This window comes from Haematobia irritans, chromosome 5 (genome assembly GCF_050003625.1).
Source record: "Haematobia irritans isolate KBUSLIRL chromosome 5, ASM5000362v1, whole genome shotgun sequence".
Taxonomy (NCBI): domain Eukaryota; kingdom Metazoa; phylum Arthropoda; class Insecta; order Diptera; family Muscidae; genus Haematobia; species Haematobia irritans.
The window spans coordinates 38355178-38375285 of record NC_134401.1 but is presented as its reverse complement, the minus strand read 5'-3'; the positions used below and the strand labels follow the sequence as shown (position 1 = coordinate 38375285).

Here is a 20108-nt window from a genome sequence, read left to right as displayed (position 1 = left end):
CAATATTTTATTTCTGTAGAAAATTTTGCAAAATTTTATTTCTATAGAAAATTTTGTCAAAATTTTATATCTATAGAAAATTATTTCTCTCTTGCAAAATCTACCAAAACATGAAGAATTCTACCAATCTACTAACAGTAAGAAATCTTACATTGTTGGTAGAATTCTACCAATTATGGCAACGGTGCTTCCACAACCTCTTGGAAGATTAAATTTTAAATTTTGTCAACACAAATTTGACAAGCATATTTTTCCTCTGTTGGTTAAGCTACACTTGTAGTTTAGTCAATGCATGGGTTTAAGATGAAATCAAAAACAACAAAAAAATTTTATTTCTATTGAAAGTTTTGTCCAAATTTTATTTCTATACAAAATATTGTCAAAATTTTATATCTATAGAAAATTTTGTCAAAATTTTATTTCTTTAGAAAATTTTGTCAAAATTGTATCTTTATAGAAAATTTTGTCAATTTTTTTTATGGAGAATTTTGTCAAAATTTTATTTTTATAGAAAATTTTGTCAAAATTTTATTTCTATAGAAAATTTTCTCAAAATTTTATTTCTATAGAAAATTTTGTCAAAATTTTATTTCTATAGAAAATTTTCTCAAAATTTTATTTCTATAGAAAATTTTGTCAAAATTTTATTTATATAAAAAATTTTGTCAAAATTTTATTTCTATAGAAAATTATTTCTCTCTTGCAAAATCTACCAAAACATCAAGAACTCTACCAATCTACCAAACAGTAAGAAATCTTACAGTTTTGGTAGAATTCTGTCAATTGTGGCAACGGTACTTCCAGAACCTCTTGGAAGATTAAATTTTAAATTTTGTCAACATAAATTTGACAAGCATATTTTTCCTCTGTTGGTTAAGCTACACTTGTAGTTTAGTCAATGCATGGTTTTAAGATGAAATCAAAAACAACAAAAAAGATTTTATTTCTATTGAAAATTTTGTCAAAATTGTATATCTATGGAAAATTTTGTCAAAATTTTATTTTTATAGAAAATTGTGTCAAAATTTTATTTTTATAGAAAATTTTATTTCTATAGAAAATTTTGTCAAAAAAATTTTTTTTTATAGAAAATTTTCTCAAAATTTTATTTCTATAGAAAATTTTCTCAAAATTTTATTTTTATAGAAAATTTTCCCAAATTTAATGCTATAGAAAATTTATTAAAAATTTTATTTCTTTTGATTTTTTTTCAAAATTTTATTTTTATAGAAAATTTTCTCAATATTTAATTTTTATAGAAAATTTTCTCAATGTTTTAATTCTGTAGATAATTTTCTCAAAATTTTATTTCTATAGAAAATTATTTCTGTTTTGCAAAATCTACCAAAACATCAAAAATTCTACCAATCTACCAAACAGTAAGAAATCTTCCATATTTGGTAGAATTCTACCAATTATGGCAATGGTGCTTCCAGGGCCTCTTGGAAGATTAAATTTTAAATATTCATACGATTCGGTTGAAATTTGGCCCTTTAATTACCATGCGATTAGTTCATATCGGTTAATAATTATTCATGGACTCCTATGTGTGAAATAAACAAACAAACAACATTTGCAAACTCACTAATAAATACAAAATTAATTTATTTATTGTAGAAAGAAAAATGCTTTCCAAAAAACTCTACAATTTCGAATTAACATGAATAGCCAAAACACCATCCATCTCTGAAGTACGTACAGTAATTGTAGCACGACCATCGGATCCCACAACCACCGATTTACCAGTACAACTGGAACCAGATTTGGATCCCGAAATAACATCACAATAAGTACCGGCAGGCAAGCAGGTTTGCAAAGAGCTATTCAGGTCATACGAATCAGCATTGAGAGCAATGAAAGCCTTATTGCCACGACAGAAGGCAATTTGATTGCTGCCATTATCCCACCAATTTTGCAATGCGGCAGTACCAGCAACATTTCTGAATTCAACCATATTGTAAATTTGACGCCAACGATGTTCACATATCCAACCGCCACTGCATGAATCATCAGCATTGAAGATAGGCGAACGTATGTTTACACCATCCGTAGTGGGAGGACCTTGATCGGTATCGGTGAAATCAAAGGAAGACATGACACGAGTAATACCAAAGGGATGGGCCAACATAAAGGCCGTGGCCATTTTATATTGTTTCGAGGTCTTATAAGTGAGAATATCGGCACCTCCAGCTCCATGACCACGTTGATTATCATGATTATCGACAAAGACCAGAGAGCGATCGGAAGGCATGAAGCCCCATTCGGTACCCCAATTGACTAGCCAACGTAATTGATCTTTGCCTCGGAAGACCTTGCCAATTGAATCGGAATGTCTGAATTCAGTGACGGTACCCAAATCTGTATATTCATATTTCGAAATAGCTTCACCACCCATATCAATAACCTCTTGGAAAAGGAAGGGGCGACTATTGGCAGCGAAACCGTGGGAAGTGCTAAGATTGTTCAAACGATTGTAGATTACCTAAGACGGAAGAATAGAACGATTTACTTTTGATTGTCTTAATGGCAAGCTGGTGATAATCACCTTCAAATGGGCTGGCCACATATGTTTGGCAGCATCCACACGAAAACCGGCCACACCCAAAGAAATCAACTTATTCAAGAAGTCGACAATACGATCTTGAACCCAGGATACGCTCTGATCCAAATCCTTCAAACCGACCAATTCACAATTGCGTACTTGATTTACATCATTGTAGTTATTAATGCCACAGCTGGCATGGAAATCGGTAGAGGAAAAGGGTACAGCAGGGAAACTCTTAGAATTGGGATCAGCTGTAGAACCTCCGGTACCAACAGTAGTAGCATGAGTGGCTGTCATATGATTGAATACAACATCGACATAGGTGCGGACACCAACGGCATTACAACGTTTAACCATACTGGCAAATTGATCTTCATTTCCGGAACGTGTGGTTAACAGATAGGAAATGGGTTGATAACGTTCCCACCAAGGACGATTGGCAACTACAACATTTTCATTGACAGGGGAAACCTATTTGGAGAAAGCAGAAACCATAAATAATGAAGTAAAAACACTCTAGAAGAAATTTTATTCAATTGTCTACAAAGTTGTTTACAAGTATACAGAATGGTATACAATTGTTTACCCAACTGTATACAAGTATATAGAAATGTATACAATTGTTGTTTTTTTGTTTGAAAACTTACCTGAACACCAGCATATCCTTTGGGTCCTAGGAAATTTTCACACTCCTTTGCTATATCATCCCATTTCCATTCGAACAAATGTACTATGGTACTGCGACCCGAAACATAATTTGGATTAAATTGACCACTAGCCAATTGGCTAGAAATGGCCAAGACCACAAGAATGGCCAAATTAGATTTGGCAAAGAACATTTTGCAATGTTGTCAATATATAACTGATAGATATTGGAACACTGTAGGCCGTTTTTATAGCTTCTCCACGTTGCCTTTCATTAAATGCGTCACATCAATTGAATCCACCAGATTGATTTGTGAGGAGATTTTTTGCAATTTTTGTTGTTTTTACAATCACAAGTTATCTTCTCCCTGAGAGTGTCTATATATCTCATACACGCGTTCTTATCGTTTGTTTTTTTGTTTTGTTGTTTCTGGATGGTCAGTTCGAAAGCCGGGTCAGAAATAATATTTTTCCTATGATTAGATAAAAAATCCAAATATTGTTTTGTTTACACTGAAATAGAAAAAATGGGTGTAGGACTTTTTAAATTTTAGCTAAATTTAATATATGTTGAAAAGTCAAATATTCGACTGACCGACATTTGATATTTTTGAAAATCAACTTTTAATGTTTGTCAAACCCAACTTTTAAAGATAATAGTCGATTTTGACTAACATCGATTTTGGATTAAAAGGGGAAAGGGACGCGAATATCTGTAATGTGAAGGTATTTTAGGTCCATATACAAGTAATATGGTGAGAATCGGTCCATGTTTTGATATAGGCCTCATATAGACCAATCTCCCGAGTTAATTTTTATTTGAGTTGCTCGAAATTAGAAATATACAGATTTGCAAGGCCCATAAAGAGATTTGTCAAATTTTATATCGCTAATCGTTTGATATAACCCCCATATACAACGAGAGCCACCGTGATGCAATGGCTAGCATTCCAGCCTTGCATACAAAGGATTGTGGGTTCAATCCCTGCTTCAATCGAAAAAGTTTTTTTCAGTGGTTTATTATCCCCTCTCAGTAATTTTGGTGACATTTCTGAGTGTTTCAAAACTTCTCTAATTGGTTTCACTGTTGCCAAAGTTGGTAGAATTCTTGATGTTTTGGTAGATTTTGCAAAATATTCCTCTCCAACAAAGAGGTACTTCATAAACTTTCTATAGAAATAAAATTTGGCAAAATTTTCCATAGAAATAAAATTTTTATATTTCTATAGAGATAAAATTTTGACAAAATTTTCTATAGAAATAAAATTTTAACAAAATTCTATAAAATAAAATTTTGACAAAATTTTCTGTAGAAATAACATTTTGACAAAGTTTTCTATAGAAAAAACATATTGACAAAATTTTCTATAGAAATAAAATTTTGACAAAATTTTCTATAGAAATAAAATTTTGACAAAATTTTGACAATATTTTCTATAGAAACACATTTTGACAATACTTTCTATAGAAATAAAATTTTGACAAAAATTTCTATAGAAATAAAATTTTGATAAAATTTTGACAATATTTTCTATAGAAATAAAATATTGACAAAATTTTCTATAGAAATAAAATTTTGACAAAATTATCTATAGAAATAAAATTTGGACAAAATTTTCTATAAAAATAAAAATTTGACTACATTTTCTCTAGAAATAATATTTTGACAAAATTTTCTATAGAAATAATTTTTTTTTCATTCGTTTTGTTTTGTTATTGTTGCTTTTTGTTCTTTAATCATTGTTGTTGTTTTTTTGATTTCAGCTTAAAACCATACATTGACTAAACTACAAGTGTAGCTCAACCAACAGAGGAAAAGAATGTTTGTCAAATTTATTTGGGCAAAGCCCTATAGACTGCAAGATGGTTGGCAAAGGAAAAGAGAGAAGTTTGTACGAATTTATTTCGGCAATAGCCGGCTATCAATATAAAACCTTTTTTCGGATGGTTCAAGTGTGGTTTATTGTTGGGTTTAATGAACTGCCTGAATTTATTCTGATAATTGGTTGATAGTTTTGCTGCAAGTAGACGATGCTGATGAGGAATGTGGTAATTCCGAAACGTGCGTCCATCCAACCATCTTGCAGTCTGTACGGCTTTGCCCAAATAAATTTGACAAATATTCTTTTCCTCTGTTGGTTAAGCTACACTTGTAGTTTAGTCAATGTATGGTTTTAAGCTGAAATAAAAAAACAACAAATAAAATTTTGACAAAATTTTCTATAGAAATAAAATTTTGACAAAATTTTCTATAGAATTAAAATTTGACAAAATTTTCCATAGAATTAAAATTTGACAAAATTTTCTATAGAATTAAAATTTGACAAAATTTTCCATAGAAATAAAATGTTGACAAAATTTTCTATAGAAATAAAATTTTGACAAAATTTTGACAAAATTTTCTATAGAAAAAACATATTGACAAAATTTTCTATAGAAATAAAATTTTGACAACATTTTCTATAGAAATAAAATTTTGACAAAATTTTCTATAGAAATAAAATTGTGACAAAATTTTGACAATATTTTCTATAGAAAAACATTTTGACAATATTTTCTATAGAAATAAAATTTTGACAAAAATTTCTATAGAAATAAAATGTTGACAATATTTTCTATAGAAATAAAATATTGACAAAATTTTCTATAGAAATAAAATTTTGACAAAATTTTCTATAGAAATAAAATTTGGACAAAATTTTCTACAAAAAAAAAAAATTTGACAACATTTTCTCTAGAAATAATATTTTGACAAAATTTTCTATAGAAATAAAATTTTTTTCATTCGTTTTGTTTTGTTATTGTTGCTTTTTGTTCTTTAATCATTGTTGTTGTTTTTTTGAATTCAGCTTAAAACCATACATTGACTAAACTACAAGTGTAGCTTAACCAACAGAGGAAAAGAATGTTTGTCAAATTTATTTGGGCAAAGCCCTATAGACTGCAAGATGGTTGGCAAAGGAAAAGGGAGAAGTTTGTACGAATTTATTTCGGCAATAGCCGGCTATCAATATAAAACCTTTTTTCGGATGGTTCAAGTGTGGTTTATTGTTGGGTTTAATGAACTGCCTGAATTTATTCTGATAATTGGTTGATAGTTTTGCTGCAAGTAGACGATGCTGATGAGGAATGTGGTAATTCCGAAACGTGCGTCCATCCAACCATCTTGCAGTATATAGGGCTGAAATAAAAAAACAACAAATAAAATTTTGACAAAATTTTCTATAGAAATAAAATTTTGACAAAATTTTCTATAGAATTAAAATTTGACAAAATTTTCCATAGAATTAAAATTTGACAAAATTTTCTATAGAATTAAAATTTTGACAAAATTTTGACAAAATTTTCTATAGAAATAAAAGGTTCACAAAATTTTCTATAGAAATAAAATTTTGACAAAATTTTCTATAGAAATAAAATTTGGCAAAATTTTCCATAGAAATAAAATCTCGACAAAATTTTCTATAGAAATAAAATTTTGACAAAATTTTCTTTAGAAATAAAATTTTGACAAAATTTTCTATAGAAATAAAATTTTGACAAAATTTTCTATAGAAATAAAATTTTGACAAAATTTTCTATAGAAAAAAAATTTTGACAAAATTTTCTATAGAAATAACATTTTGACAAAATTTTCTATAAAAATACAATTTTGACAAAATTTTCTATAACAAGTATATACAGCACTAAGTTCGGCCGGGCCGAATCTTAAATACCCACCACCATGAACCAAATATTAGGGTTTCCTTTGAAATTTCAGGAGGGCTTGAGGACACTTCCCGAAGATAAATTTAAAGACTTCACCTATGACGACTATATCAGATTCTGGACTTATAAGAACCATATTTGTTTGATTTTTGGAGGAATCATTAACATCTCTTATAAGTGTGCAAGAAAATTATAAAATAACGTCTTGATTTGAAATCTTAAATCTGTAGATTTTCACCCGAGAAGTAAAATCTGGAAATTTTACATTGAGTTTCAAGCAATTTTCATGATCAGTGCGCCTTCTACACCCTCAAGAAGTGAAGTCGGTCTATAGTGCAGGCAAATCAGATAAAAACTACTGTTTCTAGAAACCCAAGGAGTTAAATCGGGAGAACGTTCTTATGGGGGCTATACTGAAATATGGCCCGATACTCACCGTTTTCGGCACACCTCTTTATGACCCGAAAATACCTCTAGATTTCCAATTTCAGGCAAATAGGATAAAAACTTCGGATTCTAGAAGACCAAGAAGTAAAATCGGGAAATCGGTCTATATGGGGGCTATACCAAAATATGGACCGATACTACCATTTTCGGCACACCTCTTTATGGTACTAAAATACCTCTAGATTTCCAATTTCAGACAAGTTGGATAAAAACTACGGTTTCTATAAGCCCAAGACCCCAAATCGGGAGGTCGTTTTATATGGGGACCATACCAAAACATGGACCCATACTCACAATTTTTGGCACACGTATTTGTGGTCCTACAATACCTCTAGATTTCCAATTTCAGGTAAATTGAATAAAAACTTCTTGGACTTATAGAAACCCAAGAAGTAAAATCGGGAGATCGGTCTATATGGGGGCTATACCAAAACATGGACCGATACTCACCATTTTTGGCACACCTCTTTATGGTCATAAAATACCTCTAGATTTCAAATTTCAGGCAAATTGGATAATAACTTCGATTTCTAAAGGGTGATTCTTTTGAGGTTAGGATTTTCATGCATTAGTATTTGACAGATCACGTGGGATTTCAGACATGGTGTCAAAGAGAAAGATGCTCAGTATGCTTTGACATTTCATCATGAATAGACTTACTAACGAGCAACGCTTGCAAATCATTGAATTTTATTACCAAAATCAGTGGCAGAAAATCCGCTTTTTTATCGACAAATTTTGTTCAGCGATGAGGCTCATTTCTGGTTGAATGGCTACGTAAATAAGCAAAATTGCCGCATTTGGAGTGAAGAGCAACCAGAAGCCGTTCAAGAACTGCCCATGCATCCCGAAAAATGCACTGTTTGGTGTGGTTTGTACGCTGGTGGAATCATTGGACCGTATTTTTTCAAAGATGCTGTTGGACGCAACGTTACGGTGAATGGCGATCGCTATCGTTCGATGCTAACAAACTTTTTGTTGCCAAAAATGGAAGAACTGAACTTGGTTGACATGTGGTTTCAACAAGATGGCGCTACATGCCACACAGCTCGCGATTCTATGGCCATTTTGAGGGAAAACTTCGGAGAACAATTCATCTCAAGAAATGGACCGGTAAGTTGGCCACCAAGATCATGCGATTTGACGCCTTTAGACTATTTTTTGTGGGGCTACGTCAAGTCTAAAGTCTACAGAAATAAGCCAGCAACTATTCCAGCTTTGGAAGACAACATTTCCGAAGAAATTCGGGCTATTCCGGCCGAAATGCTCGAAAAAGTTGCCCAAAATTGGACTTTCCGAATGGACCACCTAAGACGCAGCCGCGGTCAACATTTAAATGAAATTATCTTCAAAAAGTAAATGTTATGGACCAATCTAACGTTTCAAATAAAGAACCGATGAGATTTTGCAAATTTTATGCGTTTTTTTTTAAAAAAAAGTTATCAAGCTCTTAACAAATCACCCTTTATAAGCCCAAGACCCCAAATCGGGAGGTCGGTTTATATGTGGACTATATCAAAACCTGCACTGATATAGCCCATCTTCGAACTTGACCTGCCTGCAGACAAAAGACGAGTTTGTGCAAAATTTCAGCACGATTGTTTCATTATTGAAGACTGTAGCGTGATTACAACAGACAGACAGACGGACAGACGGACATCGTTATATCGTCTTAGAATTTCTCCCTGATCAAGAATATATATACTTTATATAGTCGGAAATCGATATTTCGAACTGTTACAAACGGAATGACAAACTTGTTATGGGTATAAAAATAAAATGTTGACAACATTTTCTATAGAAATAATATTTTGCACAATAGATTTTTTAGTTTGGTAGTTTTTTGATAAAATTTTCTACAAATTTTGGTCGATTATTTTTGGCTCGAGTGGCAACCGTGGTTCGGTCTCGGCTACAAAAAGGAGGACCGTTGTCATTGAGCTAAACATTGAATCGGGCATCACTCAGTGATAATAGATAAGTTCACCACTATGATTCTCCGGTTGTACTTATCGTGAACAGTCGAGTAAAATTCTCAGAATTTTGGATTTCAAATTACGGTGTTTGACAAAGTAAACGTACATATTTAATTTTATTGTTCAAAAACAAAAATGTCAGAAATAACATTAACTTTTAGAATCAGTTTAGATTTGTTCGACAAAGTCATCATACGCTGCTCATGTGGCTCATTCTTGGCGAAGCAACGAATTAAGATTCGACACTCTGGTATTTTTTAGTGCCAACCTTAATCTCAAAAAAGTCCCAGGCCGAAATTTGCAACAGTTTGAGATCCGGAGATTTGAAATGAAACGTATCCTCGTTTTAAGCCATTCGAGGATACTCCTTGTGTGGCCGAAATATTTGTGTGCCCAAGGCTTCAATACTAAAGATATTTTCACATTAATATTCGGGATTTATTTTAATCTCACGATCGTTGAATTCCATCAAGGAGCGACCATCCGCCGTTAAGGCGGCCAACACCATTATCATGGGTGGCGTTTGAGTTCTGGTGTCTAATGGAAAGGTTAAATTTTCACGCTTGACAAGTAAAAACGATAATTTTGTTTGTTCACAAACTGCTCAATTTGGAACGACGTTTCATCGGAGAAAACTAAATTCGGTAACTGGTCATCAGGCCAAACTTTTTTTGCATCGGTGAGCATTTGCACTTTTTGTACCCTACACCATAGGATGGTCCCATGTCCGTCCGTCCGTTGGGTATAGCTCGCATATAAATTGACCCCAAGATTTTGCTTACGAAAGCTCTTGGTGGAGAAGCAAATTTCATCGGAACCGGTTGGAATTTGGTACGCGAAGTTAGTCTACGGCCTCTAACAACGAAGCAAAAATTGGTTTATATCGGTCAATAATCATATATAGCCCCCCATTTAAACCTAACCCCAGATTTGATTTGCGGAGCATCTTTGAGGAGCAAATTTCATCCGATTCTGTTAAAATTATGGTCTCTAATCATCATTCACAAATTGGTTTATATTGGTCCACAATTATATAGTCCCCACATAAACTCAAAGTTTTGGTTAATTTTTCAAAAATTTTAATTAATTACAAAATTTATTAGGCGTAAGTCTTTTTTTCACTAGTTCACTAAGAAAATTTCGTAGTTTGAAGGAAAGAATGGAGTTAAAAACTGCACAAATGTCTTTAGCGCCATAAAAAAGTACACGGCTGTACTTAAAGTTTACAGACTTTAAGAAATTCTGAACTATTTTGTAGAGTAAAAACAATCCCAACACACATAAACTAGTCGGAGGAAATTTTTGTTAAATGTTTAGTTGTTGTACCACGTGCATGTGATTTTTGCTCAATAAAATGTGCAAATATGCATATATTTTTTATATACAGTGAAGCCTCTGAGAGATGGACACCTACGTTAGCCTAAATTTTGCCACATTTGGAAGGTGTCTAGTTACGAGAGTTTAATTTTAATGTAATATAGCAAACGCCCTCAGACAACTGTCCACTTTTGGGAAGTGTCCAGTTTTCCGAGTGGCCAAGTTTGAGAGGTTTCACTGTATTAACATTAAAGTTTCAGAATCTGTTATTAACTTTCAATACAATAGCTGCACTTGGTCCACAGTAGTTCAAAATAAAAATTTTGAAAAATTGTGCGGGCACAAAAATGTAAATAAAAAATGTAAACGCCTCTGGAAAAAATTTATTTTGCTTTATTTTATTTTTAATAATTAATTCCTAGTGCAATGAAATTTTATTTATTCCAAGTATGCGTCGAAAATTTTGAGAACTAAAATTTTGAGAACTAAAACAGAAGAACTAAAAAACTACAGTAAATTGCATTATGAAAATGTCCAAAATATGAATACAATTTAGTTTTATTTTTCCCATAAAACAGTTCACTTTTTATACCTTCCACCATAGGATGGGGGTATATTAACTTTGTCATTCCGTTTGTAACACATCGAAATATTGCTCTAAAGTATATATATTAAAGTATATATATTCTGGGTCGTGGTGAAATTCTGAGTCCATCTGAGCATGTCCGTCCGTCCGTCCGTACGTCTGTTGAAATCACGCTAACTTCCGAACGAAACAAGCTATCGACTTGAAACTTGGCACAAGTAGTTGTTATTGATGTAGGTCGGATGGTATTGCAAATGGGCCATATCGGTCCACTTTTACGTATGGCCCCCATATAAACGGACCCCCAAATTTGGCTTGCGATAGCTCTAAGAGAAGCAAATTTGAAGCTGAAATTTGGTACATGATGTTAGTATATGGTCTCTAACAACCATGCAAAAATTGGTCCATATCGGTCCATAATTACATATAGCCCCCATATAAACCGATCCCCCGATTTGGCTTACGGAGCCTCTAAGAGAAGCAAATTTCATCCGATCCGGCTGAAATTTGGTACATGGTGTTAGTATATGGTCTCTAACAACCATGCAAAAATTGGTCCACATCGGTCCATAATAATATATAGCCCCCATATAAACCGATCCCCCGATTTGGCTTGCGGAGCCTCTAAAAGAAGCAAATTTCATCCGATTAGGTATTGGTATATGTTCTCTAATGACCATGCAAAAATTGGTCCACATCGGTCCATAATTATATATAGCCCCCATATAAACCGATCCCCCGATTTGGCTTGCGGAGCCTCTAAGAAACGAAAATTTCATCCGATCCGGCTGAAATTTGGTACATGGTGTTGGTATATGTTCTCTAATGACCATGCAAAAATTGGTCCATATCGGTCCATAATTATATATAGCCCCCATATAAATCAATTCCCAAATTTGTCCTCCGAAGCCTCTTGGAGGAGCAATATTCATCCGATCCGGTTGAAAGTTGGAACATGGTGTTAGAATGTGGTCTCTAACAAACACGCAAGAATTGGTCCATATCGGTCCATAATTATATATAGCCCCCATATAAACCGTTCCCCAGATTGGATCTCCGGAGCCTCTTGGAGGAGCAAAATTCATCCGATCCGGTTGAAATTTGCAACGTGGTGTTAGTATAAGGCCGCTAATATACATGCCAAAATTGGTCCATATCGGTCTATAGTTATATATAGCCGATCCCCAATCACACAAAAATTGGTCCATATCGGTTCATATTCATGGTTGCCACTCGAGCCAAAAATAATCTACCAAAATTTTATTGTCAAAATGTTATTTCTGTAGAAAATTTTGTCAAAATGTTATTTCTGTAGAAAATTTTGTCAAAATTTTATTTCTAAAGAAAATTTTGTCAAAATTTTATTTCTAAAGAAAATTCTGTCAAAATTTTATTTCTAAAGAAAATTTTGTCAAAATTTTATTTCTATAGAAAATGTTGTCAAAATTTTATTTCTATAGAAAATTTTTTCCAAATTTTATTTCTATAGAAAATTTTTTCCAAATTTTACTTTTATAGAAAATGTTGTCAAAATTTTATTTTGTCAAAATTTTAGTTCTATAGAAACTTTAAACTTAATTATATAGGTATTTAATCGGCCTTCTTTAGTTTAATATATACCACGTATGGACTATGTGGTATATATTACGGTGTTAGGAAGTTTTAAGATACCTTGCCATCGGCAAGTGTTACCGCAACCCAAGTAATTCCATTGTGGATGACAGTCTTCAGTAGAAGTTTCTACGCAATCCATGGTGGAGGGTAGATAAGCTTCGGCCTGGCCGAACTTACGGCCGTATATACTTGTTTCTCTTAACATACAATTTTCAATTATTCAAATATTAATAATAAAAATTTCCAAAAATTCCTAAATATGCACGAAAGCGCCACAGTATATTAAGACCATGATAGAATAATAACAAGGTGAAATCTCTGAAACAGGTTGATTAAATTATTCTCCAAACGCCCTTTCGGCCTTTTATTATTTTAAAATTACGACAAGGTTTATCAACAATATTGTATTAGTAGTGCATATGTTCATGACAATGGTTATAAAATTTTCAGAATAATTTTTATGATATATAATTTCAATGCACTAAATTGTGAATACTTCCGATGCAACCGGAAGTTAAAAATTATTGACGTTGAGGGAATAAATTGTGAATTAAAAAAAAAAAAAACACAAAAACAATAGCAAAGATTTTTTAATGAAATAAAATAAAACTAAATTATTGTAATATCTCCATTTGCAATGTAAATCATGATTGTAAAATACAAAATTATCGATAAATATTATCAGAAAATTTTTAACAATATTTTTCTTTGTAAATCCTCAAGTAGCAATTGTCTGTCTATGCTTCTGTGCTCACATTTTGTTATTATCTTACAAAAAATACAATGTTTTTGTTTTCATTTTTATTTTACTTTTATTTTTATAATATTTTTTGTAATCTTATCATAACTTAGGGTGTTGAGTGTAGTCACTTATTGAATTTATTATAGGTATTAAATAATTGAGATATTTTCTAAATTGATTTTGAATTGCAAGTGGTTTTAGTGGGATTTAATTGCTCTTTGGAGAGTTAAGTTGTCTCTTGTTTTTTTATTCAAACCTCACGGGAGCAATATAACATACTACTGTCGGCAAATGCCGGTAAAAAACATATCTTAGTTGATTGTGGCATTGTTGTTGGGTCTTAGGTTAGCACATGATATTTGTGGGAAATTTCATTTCAGGTATGCCGTATTGAAATAAAATGTTGACAACATTTTCTATAGAAATAAAATTTTGACAAAAGGTTCTATAGAATTAAAATTTTGACAAAATTTTCTATAGTAATAAAATTTTGAGAAAATTTTCTATAGAAATAAAATGTTGATAAAATTTTCTATAGAAATAAAATTTTGACAAAATTTTCTATAGAAATAAAATTTTGACAAAATTTTCTATAGAAATAAAGTTTTAATAAAATTTTCTATAGTAATAAAATTTTGACAAAAGTTTCTATAGAAATAAAATGTTGATAAAATTTTGTATAGAAATAAAATTTTGACAAAATTATTTTTAGAAATACAATTTTAAGAAAATTTTTTATAGAAATAAAATTTTGAGAAAATTTTCTATAGAAATAAAATTTTTACAAAATTTTCTATAGAAATAAAATTTTGAGAAAATTTTCTATAGAAATAAAATTTTGCCAAAATTTTCTAGAGAAATAAAATTTTGAGAAAAATTTCTATAAAAATAAAAATTTTGACAAAATTTTCTATAGAAATACAATTTTGTCAAAATTTTCTATAGAAATAAAATTTTTTCAAAATTTTCTATAGAAATAATATTTTGACAAATGTTTCTATAGAAATAAAATTTTGAGCACATTTTCTATAGAAATAAAATTAAAAAAATGTTCTATAGAAATAAAGTTTTGAGAAAATTTTCTATAGAAATAAAATTTTGACAAAATTTTTTATAGAAACAAAATTTTGAAAAATTTTTCTATAGAAATAAAATTTTGACAAAATTTTTTATAGAAATTTTTTATATTACAAAAATTTCTATAGAAATAAAATTTTGACAAAATTTTCTACAGAAATAAAATGTTGTCAAAATTTTCTATAGCAATAAAATTTTGAGAAAATTGTCTATAGGAATAAAATTTTTACAAAATTGTCTATAGAAATAAAATTTTCAGAAAATTTTCTTTAGAAATAAAATTGTGATAAAATTTTCATTTTAAGGAAATTTCCCATAGGAATAAAATTTTTACAAAATTTTCTATAGAAATAAAATTTTGGCAAAATTTTCTAGAGAAATAAAATTTGGACAAAATTTTCTAGAGAAATAAAATTTGGACAAAATTTTCTATAGAAATAAAATTTTGAGAAAATGAAATAAAATTTTGAGAAAATTTTTTATAAAAATCAAATGTTGACAAAATTTTCTAGAGAAATAACATTTTTAAATAATTTTGTATTGAAATAAAATTTTCTATAGAAATAAAATTTGCACAAAATTTTCTATAGAAATAAAAAATTGAGAAAATTGCAACAGATAAAGTAGACGAGAGCAGTGATGCTCTATTATAATAAAAATTGTTTGGTGTGATCATTGTCTCATATATCAAATTGCATCTGAAGAAGCAATTCAGTCAAATTGCGAAATATTAGGAGCGATGAATTAAAAATAAATAAAGGATAACTAAGATCTCAAACTTAATAAAACTATTGACATTTATTGAAAAGAAAAAGATCGAATAAAAAACCAAAAGCCAAAAAAAAAAAAATTCTATAGAAATAAAGTTTTGAGAAAATTTTCTATAGAAATAAAATTTTGAGAAAGTTTTCTATAGAAATAAAATTTTTTGAAAAGTTTTGACAAAATTTCTATAGAAATAAACTTTTGAAAAAATTGTCTGTGGAAATAAAATTTTGAGAAAATTTTCTGTGGAAATAAAATTTTGAGAAAATTTTCTATAGAAATAAAATTTTGAGAAAATGTTCTACAGAAATAAAATTGTGCCAAATTTTCTATAGAAATAAAATTTTGAAAAAATTGTCTATAGGAATAAAATTTTTACAAAATTTTCTATAGAAATACAATTTTGAGAAAATTTTCTATAGAAATAATATTTTAACAAAAGTTTCTATAGAAATAAAACTTTGGCAAAATTTTCTATAGAAATAAAAAAAGAAAATGTTGACAAACTTTTCTACAGAAATAAAATTTGGACAAAATTTTCTATGTAAATAAAATTTTGAAAAAATGTTTTATAGAAATAAAATTTAGATATAATTTTCAATAGAAATAAAATTTACATAGAATTTTCAATAGATATAAAATTTTGACAAAATTTTCTGTAGAAATACAATTTTGAGAAAATTATCTATAAAATTAAAAATTTGACCAAATTTTCTATAGAAATAATATTTTGACAAATGTTTCTATAGAAATAAAATTTTAACAAAAGTTTCTATAGAAATAAAATTTTGAGAAAACTTTCTATAGAAATCAAATGTTGACAACATTTTCTAGAGAAATAAAATTTTGACATAATTTTATATAGAAATAAAATTTTGAAAAAATTTTCTATAGCAATAAAATTTTGACAAAATTTTTTATTGAAATAAAATTTTGAAAAAAAAATTCTATAGCAATAAAATTTTGCAAAAATTTTCTATAGAAATAAAAAATTGAGAAAATTGCAACAGATAAAGCAGACGAGAGCAGTGATGCTCTATTATAATAAAAATTGTTTTGTGTGATCATTGTCTCATATATCAAATTGCATCTGAAGAAGCAATTCAGTCAAATTGCGAAATATTAGGAACGATGAATTAAAAATAAATAAAGGATAACTAAGATCTCAAGCTTAATAAAACTATTGACATTTATTGGAAAGAAAAAGATCGAATAAAAAACCAAAAGCCAAAAAAAAAAGATCTATAGAAATAAAGTTTTGAGAAAATATTTTATAGAAATAAAATTTTGAGAAAATTTCTATAGAAATAAACTTTTGAAAAAATTGTCTGTGGAAATAAAATTTTGGGAAAATTTTCTGTAGAAATAAAAATTTGAGAAAATTTTCTGTAAAAATAAAATTTTGAGAAAATTTTCTATAGAAATAAAATTTTGTCAAAATTTTCTATAGAAATAAAATTTTGTCAAAATTTTCTATAGAAATAAAATTTTGTCAAAATTTTCTATAGAAATAAAATTTTGAAAAAATTGTCTATAGGAATAAAATTTTTACAAAATTTTCTATAGGAATAAAATTTTTACAAAATTTTCTATAGAAATACAATTTTGACAAACATTTATATAGAAATAAAATTGGAACAAAATTTTCTACAGAAATAAAATTTTGACAAAATTTTCTATAGAACTAAAATTTTGACAAAATTTTCTATAAAAATAATATTGTGACAAAATTTTCAATAGAAATAAAATTTTGACAAAATTGTCTATAGAAATACAATTTTGAGAAAATTATCTATAGAAATAATATATATAGAAAGTTTCTATAGAAATAAAAAATAGAAAATAAAAAATAGAAATTTTCTATAGAAATAAAATGTTGATAAAATTTTCTACAGAAATAAAATGTTGACAAAATTTTCTATATAAATAAAATTTGGACAAAATTTTCTATGTAAATAAACTTTTGAAAAAATGTTCTATAGAAATAAAATTTAGAAATAATTTTCAATAGAAATAAAATTTTGACAAAATATTCTGTAGAAATAATATTTTGACAAAAGTTTCTATAGAAATAAAATTTTGAGAACATTTTCTATAGAATTAAAATTAAAAAAAAAAAAATGTTCTATAGAAATAAAATTTTGAGAAAATTTTCTATAGAAATAAAATTTTGACAATATACAAATAATTTGTTTTATAATTTTTTAATAATATTTTTTTGATGAATTGGATAGCCACTATGTTGACAAAATGATGTATGAAAAAACGATATTTAGCTTAAAGTGAACACACATCAGGATGGAAAACGTACTTAAATTTTAGAAAATTTTAACTAAACTATATACAGATGCCAATATCATAAATAAAAATAAATATTTTTCGACAAATTCAAGAAAAATTTTTAGACACAATAACATTTTTTTCACTTGTTAGAGAAAATTTGGTAGTTTGAAGGAAAAAAATTGGAGTTCAAAATTTCCAAAAATGTTTTTAGCTCCATACGAGATTTAAGGTGGGCCAATTTGTGGTAAAATTTAAAATTAAAAAAATGAATAATTTTGTAAATTTATGCTTCATTTGTGTACAATTTTCCCCTTTTTTACTTCACTATACTAAATTTAAGGCAAGGAAAAATTATTAATGTCAAGGAAACTTTCTCATATTGGAGAAAGTTTAACAAAAACATAATATTTCCATGAACTAAAGTAGAGTAGAATTGTGTCCTAGCGGTTTCTATTTTTTCGGAGTGCACTATGTGGACGAAATTATGTACGAAATATGATTTTTTGCTCAAATTCAGGTATTTGCGCTCACTTAAGTAAAGACGATTACTTTTAGGAAACAACATTTTTATTTCTAGTTTGACAAATATGCCAGTGTGAACTTGATAACACTTCAAATAAAAACTACCCTGTAGTTATAATCACTAACTTAATGATTTTTCAGAAACGACCGCTTCATATATATGTGATATAAAAAATGCACTTGACCTTCACCTTCATAACCCTGATATGGGTCATCCTTTGATATGATGTGAACACCAACAAATTTTGAACTTACACGCACAGCTATGACACTAAACTTTCCTAAAGTATTTTTATTTTGCGTCTATGTTCGTCTTATATTCCACGGTTATCAATTACAAATGCCATACTATTTTTTTGCGATATTGAAAACTGAACATATTTTTTACATGTAATTTCTTTTTGATTTGATTAATGCGTTGGCGTTGTATCGAATATATCAGAGAACAAAGCCTCAATGTAACTGAATGAATAATTTTTTTAATAAAAAACCAACAACAAAATTGCTTTTGTTGTTGTGGTTTTTTGTATTGTATTTAATTTACGCCTTTTCACCAAGCTCATTCAATCGTTAGCGCGTAGTAGGAACAAGAGAAGGAAATGTGTTAATTTCTCTTAAAAACTAATTGGAAAATGTTTACTTTAAATATTTACACTCAAAGAAATATTGTTTCGAAATTTTATTAATGTTGAAAAATGAAACAATATGTTGTTAAAATAAATACACTCAAAGAAATATTATTGATTGCAGTTGAAAAATGTATTGGTGAAAAACTGTAAATGTTCGGAATAACTCACATGAACCTCTAAAATGATCTGCAATCTCTTCTTTCCATCTTTATTTTATTTTATTTTATTTAGCGAATTTTATATCTTCCCTTTCATTAGTTTTAAAGTTTATGATCATTTGTACCTGGAACAAAAGTTGCTTATCAACATGTTGCTGTAGTTTAGCAACATGCTATGATTTTTACAAAACCAATATACAGAGTAAATTCTTGTTTTAACAAATTTATCCATTTAGAACAGCCATTAACTATATTAAATACGGCATCCTTTGTTTTATTGATTCATCATTATATTGTTTACAAGACACCGAAAGCATTTACGTCTTATTTAAAAAGAAAATGATTCGTGATGGAGTCCAACCCAATGGAAAATTGCCTGGAATGATGACCGATACGATTGAAATTTGCACCTCCAAGAAGCTCCGCAAACCAAATATGGGGATCGGTTTATATGGGAGCTATATATTGTTATAAGCCGATATTGACCAATTTATTCTTTATTTTATTCAATTAATTACGTTCAATTACTTTTTTAACTGACTTGGTGTTTTTAGTTTGATTAAAAAATTGATTGTTTGAAATAAATTTTTAGTTATTTTTTTTATTTACTTAGTCTTCCGAGTTTGATTAAAAAAATTGTATTATTATTAATTAAAATTAATTTTTTAATTAAAAATTGTCAAATTTTCAATCATTGACTTATTTAACTTAATGTTTCCATTTTGATTAAAAAGATTATTGTATCAATTACTTTATTAATTGAAAATGTTTTTAACTCCAATTAACTTTTTAATTGGAAATATGGTTGTTAGAGGCCATATACCAACCACGGTTGCCACAGTTGGTAAAATTCTACAAAAAATGACATATTTTTTTACTGTTCGGTAGATTGGTAGAATTCGTGATATTTCGGTAGATTTTGCAAATTATTCCAAAATTTTGACAAAATTTTCTATGGAAATAAAATTTTGACAAAAATTTTCTATAGAAATAAAATTTTGACAAAATGTTCTATAGAAATAAAATTTTGACAAAATTTTCTAAAGAAATAAAATGTTGACAAAATGTTCTATAAAAATAAATTTTGACAAGAT

General features: G+C 28.7%; 1 protein-coding gene across 6 annotated transcripts; it reads right to left on the bottom strand.

Moving 5' to 3' along the window:
* Window positions 1-1572: 1572 nt before the first annotated feature.
* Window positions 1573-18639, bottom strand: LOC142241863 (alpha-amylase A-like). Of its 6 annotated transcripts, none has more exons than XM_075313691.1 (4): window positions 18413-18639; window positions 3193-3703; window positions 2546-3016; window positions 1573-2482 (listed from the first exon to the last, which is right to left on the bottom strand). In XM_075313691.1, exons 2-4 carry the CDS (start codon window positions 3382-3384, stop codon window positions 1643-1645), a joined length of 1503 nt encoding a protein of 500 aa, XP_075169806.1. In that variant the 5' UTR covers window positions 3385-3703; window positions 18413-18639; the 3' UTR covers window positions 1573-1642. The 6 variants fall into 6 exon arrangements, with proteins under 6 accessions (XP_075169806.1, XP_075169809.1, XP_075169805.1 ...); XM_075313694.1 differs by having other exon boundaries at window positions 3193-3663; XM_075313690.1 differs by having other exon boundaries at window positions 18419-18639.
* Window positions 18640-20108: the final 1469 nt, after the last annotated feature.

Coding starts and splice junctions, on each gene's coding strand:
- LOC142241863 (XM_075313691.1), bottom strand. CDS start 3,384: ATGTTCTTTGCCAAATCTAATTTGGCCATTCTTGTGGTCTTGGCCATT. Junction 3,017..3,192: donor AAGGATATGCTGGTGTTCAG/GTAAGTTTTCAA, acceptor TTCTCCAAATAG/GTTTCCCCTGTCAATGAAAA. Junction 2,483..2,545: donor TGTGGCCAGCCCATTTGAAG/GTGATTATCACC, acceptor CTTCCGTCTTAG/GTAATCTACAATCGTTTGAA.